This window comes from Onychostruthus taczanowskii, unplaced genomic scaffold, assembly GCF_017590055.1.
Source record: "Onychostruthus taczanowskii isolate IOZ18803 unplaced genomic scaffold, ASM1759005v1 scaffold35, whole genome shotgun sequence".
In the NCBI taxonomy this organism is placed as follows: Eukaryota; Metazoa; Chordata; class Aves; order Passeriformes; family Passeridae; genus Onychostruthus; species Onychostruthus taczanowskii.
In genome coordinates, this window is record NW_024500905.1 from 4,804,944 (window position 1) to 4,809,877 (window position 4,934).

Below are 4,934 nucleotides of genomic sequence, written 5' to 3' on the forward strand. Positions count from 1 at the left end.
ACAATGAACACAGTTTTGAGCATAGAGGTTTTTTAACAGTTTTTTTCCTCTCTGTAGAATCATCACAAAAATTATGCCAGAAAACAAGAGATCAAATTTGTCAGCCCTGAAATTTCTGAACTAACTGAAATTCCCACTAGGAGTTTTTTAATTTGTCAAGCAGTAATCAAAAAGGGTCAGACAGAATTTCCATCTTTTCATGAAACAGTATTTATTTGCAATTGGTCTGTATAGATTGCTTAATGGTAGCATTCAAACAGCTGAATGTTAACTCGAGGTTAATTGAAAACTACAGTTCTACCTCTACACAGAGATTCCACTATGTGGGGAAAAAAACATTCAGAATTACAGTCAAATCCTCTAAATATGTAGAGGATTTAAGCAGTCTCATTTAAAAGCAGACCATATGTTTCCATACTGGTGGCATGGAGGCCTTGGTCATCAAGCTGACGTTAAGAAAGGAGTTTTTGAGAAGAAATATGCCTACATAGATGACAGCCAAGAACTTTCATGCCAGGTTTAAGTAAAACAAAGGAATTATTTTAAATGCTTAAAAATTAAGTTTCACATTAATACACAAGCTCTTACCTTGACTATATTAGCACATGCCACTACAGTAAAATTATTTTATTATAATCTTTACATGCACCTCAAAGCTCCTACAGACATTTTTATGAAAAGACCATTTACTGTACCTGAACATTTCTGTACCTGTCACGCTGCATGTTAATAAAAAAATAAGACGGAACATTAGGTTATTTTCACACTTCCTTTCCAAAGGCATAAATTCTGTTTATTCTTACACATGAGGTTACATGAAGTTTTACTTTAGAAGAACTACCAAAAAGCACTTCAGTCTATTTTAAGATGACAACTTTGCCAAGTCAAATAAAAAGGTTTTACTGCGCAGGAAAAAAAAGGCTAAACAATTAAAGAACAACATTTCCTCTCTTTCCCACACAATCTCTCAGAAACCCCCACAACACTGATACTGATAAAGGGCTTTGAGGGAAGTAGGTTTGTTTTTACTAATACTCTTCACCTTGGATCAACTTGGTAGAAAGGAGTTACACAGAATTAACAGCTGAGGCTACAGCAGCTAACCCAGCTGAGCTAGTTGAACTTTGCCTGTTTCCAGGTACTACTGACATCATTAGGAGCCAATCATAACTAAGGAATAGCACAGCCTGGCCTCTTGACTTTAAATTGAGTGTGAGGGCTTAAATGAAACACTGCCCTCATTAATGAAACAAACTATTTACACTAGTACACAGAAAGTACTTACAACGTTTCTGGGAAACTGCCTGTAAACAAGCTGTGACAATGTCGCAGTTCTTCTGCACTTTTTGCACAAGCCTGTCTTTCTGCTTCAGAAGACGGAGCAACTTTGCTGATTGAACGGAAATTCTGTAATTCAGTTCTCGTTTTATAGTTGTTAATTCATCAACATCTGCCAACAAGCAGAGAAAACAACTTCAGTACATGCCAAAAGATTCACAAACAGCTTATTGTAGTTGACACGCAAAGGCACTTGCCCCACAGACATTTACAAATACAAGCTTTCTATAAATGACATGTTCTATTGACTGGGGTAATTCCCAGTTATAAACACTTTCAGAATCTGAGCCAAAGTCTTTAATTTTCTTTTAAACAAAAGTATTTTGATATATTACACAGAGTATCAATCTTAACAACTGTACGGTTATAAACTCCAGGAACGTGACAGATATAGACAGAATATATTGATAATAGTGCAACCAGGGGATACATTTTAAATACAGTACCTTCCAGAAGCCGCCCGGACAAGATATACATTTGTAACAGACACGGGAACATGTTCAAGCAGCTGCCTGCAAAGCTACAAATGCAACTTCAGAATAAGCTCTGAGTGGGAAATTCTTTCCACTAAGATGCAACTAGATGACTTCTGTCATGGCCTCAGTTATCTCCACCGGCCAATTATAGTGCCACAAGACCCCTCCAGTTCATCAAATGTCTCAGCTTAGTTCTAATACTCCTGTTGTCCCCCCATGAGGTGAGTTTCAGGACCAGAAAAGGGAGTTGTTGGGGAGATGTCTAAAGTCCATTCATTTTTCTGAGTCCTCTGCTCTGTTCCCAGATGCTCCCCCCACCAGTGAAATCGTGGGTCTTGCCTATCACATGCTGACCTCTTCAGCTCCTCCCTGTAACAGCCTGGTACAGCTTGCCACCAGCATCTACACAGCTGCCTGCTCCCTGCAGCTAACTTTTCAAACTATCACTTTCAGTGCAACCCCTGATGCTGGAAAGAAAAATCAATCCAAAAAAATCCATTCTTCAGTAACCTGATCTAATGAGAAAAATATATATGCATCCCGGAAAAACTACTGTTAGTGGGATGATAAACAGCTCAGCTCATGTGGCAAAGCTTTTTCAACAGTTCTGGAGAGCTTAAAGCAGAGGACAAATTAGACTGAAATGACCATCTACCATGGGCTAGTGAAAAGTCTGATTGCAAGGATGGGGAGCCACTGAAAAAACAATTCTGTATTTTACAGCCACTGCACTGTTTCAGCACCTGCTGCTCAGATGCAATTCCTAAATTCCCAGCCACCTATATCAGGCAATGTAATTTAAAACTAGATCTACGGATTTGGAAAAAAAAAAAACACAGAAAAAAAAAGTTGCATTTGTACTAATTTATACAGTCACCACTGGAGCTGTCTGGTGAGTTTTACTCTTTTCCACTTGTGCCGCTTTGCTGTGCCAGTCAAAAAAACAGTAACTTGGCAGCAAAACTAATGAGTTGAAACACCACAAAACATATTTCTGAACAAGAAAATTTCCTGTTGAGTCGCAGGTTGCCAAAGGACACACAGAAGAACTTGAGCTACATCCTAGTAACATCAGAAGGCGTGTCATCTCATCAAGAAGCCAAACACTGAAGCAGATAGCTGTTTGTACAGCTCTGAAAACCAGGCATATTTAGTCGCCTCTTGGGGTTTTTCCTCATCAAAAGCAAAAGTGATTAAACATCAGGAGACAAGAGGCCTTTGTTCTCTTTTCCTCTTCATTGGATCAACTTGGAGTTGCATGTCTCAGTCTTTCACAAACATGCACTCTTGAGGCTACCTAACTTTCATAAGAATTCTTTGAAAATTTCATTTTGATTCTGATTGACTCCAGCATTTACATTTTTCATTACACTCCTTTATTTATTTGTTTTTTTTGGAAGACATGTAGACCTCCAAGTAAGCTTTATGGTTGTCCAGTTTAGTTTATGTCCAGTAGAACTAAAAGGCTCTGAGAAAAACTCTTACGATACTGTATGTGTAGCATCTCTAGTAGATTCAGAAAGTAAGGACTGAGTGAAAAAAAGAGGAGGAAAGAAAGAAAAGAAAGAAGAGAAAAAGAAAGAAAAGAAAGAAACTGGACATTTATTCATTACTGTAAGTAGGGAAAAGCCCCAGACTCGCAGAAACACAAAAGTTTAGGCAGGCTGTCACAGAAACTAGTAGCAGACGACCCTAATCCGGCTCCTAGGGCACCTGAAACAAAAGAGGGGCGAATAGCACAGGAGGCCATAGTCTAAAGGAGCTCTCAGCTAACAGCACGTGGGAAGCTTCTGGGAGCCAGGGCTATGCAGAAAGCCTGGAAATGGATATATATACACACACAGACACGTGCGCGCAGGCACGGGGGCACCTTCGGGCAGGACTCCCCTGCAGGCACAGAGGAAAGGCGAGGCGGCAGGGGCGGGGCGGGCTGTACCTTTCAGCCGCAGGTACTTGACCTGGCTCGGCCGCTGCTGCAGCTCCCGGAGGGCGCGGGAGCGGGCGCTGCCCGAGGGGCCGGCCGCCTCGGCGGCGCTGTACAGCTCGGTGAGCAGCCCGCTCACCAGCGACGAGGTGCGGCTGGACCGGCCGCTGCCGGGACCCGCCTCGTCCTCGTCCTCCTCCTCCTCCTCCTCGGCCAGGCTGTCGGCGCTGCTGCCCGCCCTGCCGCCCGCGCCGGCCTCCGCCGCATCCATCTTCCGCGCCGCCGCTGCCGCCGGGTTCCGGGCTCGGCGCGTCCCACGGTCACCCGCCGGGGAGGGGCGGGCAGGGGAAGGGGAAGAGGCCGGAGAGCCCAGGCAGGAGCGCCCGCCCGGCTCCGCTCCCTCCCCGCGCACCGTGGTAGAGGCCGGGGCGGGGGCGCTGCACCTGCCGGGGGCGGGGACCTCGCTCCGCCTCGGGGCGGTGACACTGGGCACGGTACCCGTGCGCTGTGTGGCTGCCACGGAGGTCACCGCCGTCCTGCCGGCCGTCCCTCTCCTGCTCCCCCTGTGGAGGGGCGGCCCGGTTTTGCCAGCAGTTCAGTACCTGTGCTGTGGCCGGTCCCGTGACAACGCCTGCAGCCCGGAGCGGATGGCGCGGTCCGCACGGCCGCCAGAGCCGGGCTCTGGCTGCGGCACCGGTGGCGGTGCAGGGAGAGCCGGCCACACGGGTAACAGCCGCGACTAACTCGGGTCAGGAATGGACAGAATCACAGAATGGGTAAGGCTGAGTGCTCCTGCCTCCCTGCTCAGGGAGGGTCATCCCAGAGCACATTGCACAGGGCTGCGTCCAGCCCGTTCTTGAATATCTGCGGTGAGGGAGACTCCACAACCTCTCTGGGCAACCTGTTCCAGTGCACAGTCACCAGCACAGTAAAGAAGTTCTTCCTCATGTTCAGGTGGAACTTCCTGTACATCAGTCTCTGCCTGTTGCTCGGCTGAGATGACCACTGTTCTGCCCAGAGGAGCTGGCTGTATCCTTTCGGCACGCCTCCCGCGGATGTTTACCTCCCCTCGGCAGCGAGCGCGGCGGCCACGCCTGGGAAGCGCCTCCGCGCGCGGCCCGGGGCGGAGGCCAGGCTTGGGGCGGGGCCGCGGCGGCCGCCCGGGCCACGTGACTCCGCCCCCCCCCCCCCCCCCC

General features: G+C 47.5%; 1 protein-coding gene across 2 annotated transcripts in view; it reads right to left on the reverse strand.

The window, feature by feature from the left end:
* Positions 1-4,138, reverse strand: part of TBC1D30 (TBC1 domain family member 30) — a 51,457-nt gene extending 47,319 nt beyond the window's left edge. For both annotated transcript variants that reach the window (XM_041411333.1, XM_041411334.1), the window contains exons 1-2: positions 3,751-4,138; positions 1,286-1,450 (exon numbers count right to left, since the gene is read on the reverse strand). In XM_041411333.1, coding sequence (XP_041267267.1) covers positions 1,286-1,450; positions 3,751-4,009 — 424 coding nt within the window. In that variant the 5' untranslated portion in view covers positions 4,010-4,138. The remainder of the gene's footprint in view (positions 1-1,285; positions 1,451-3,750) is intronic.
* Between the last annotated feature and the right edge of the window lie 796 nt (positions 4,139-4,934).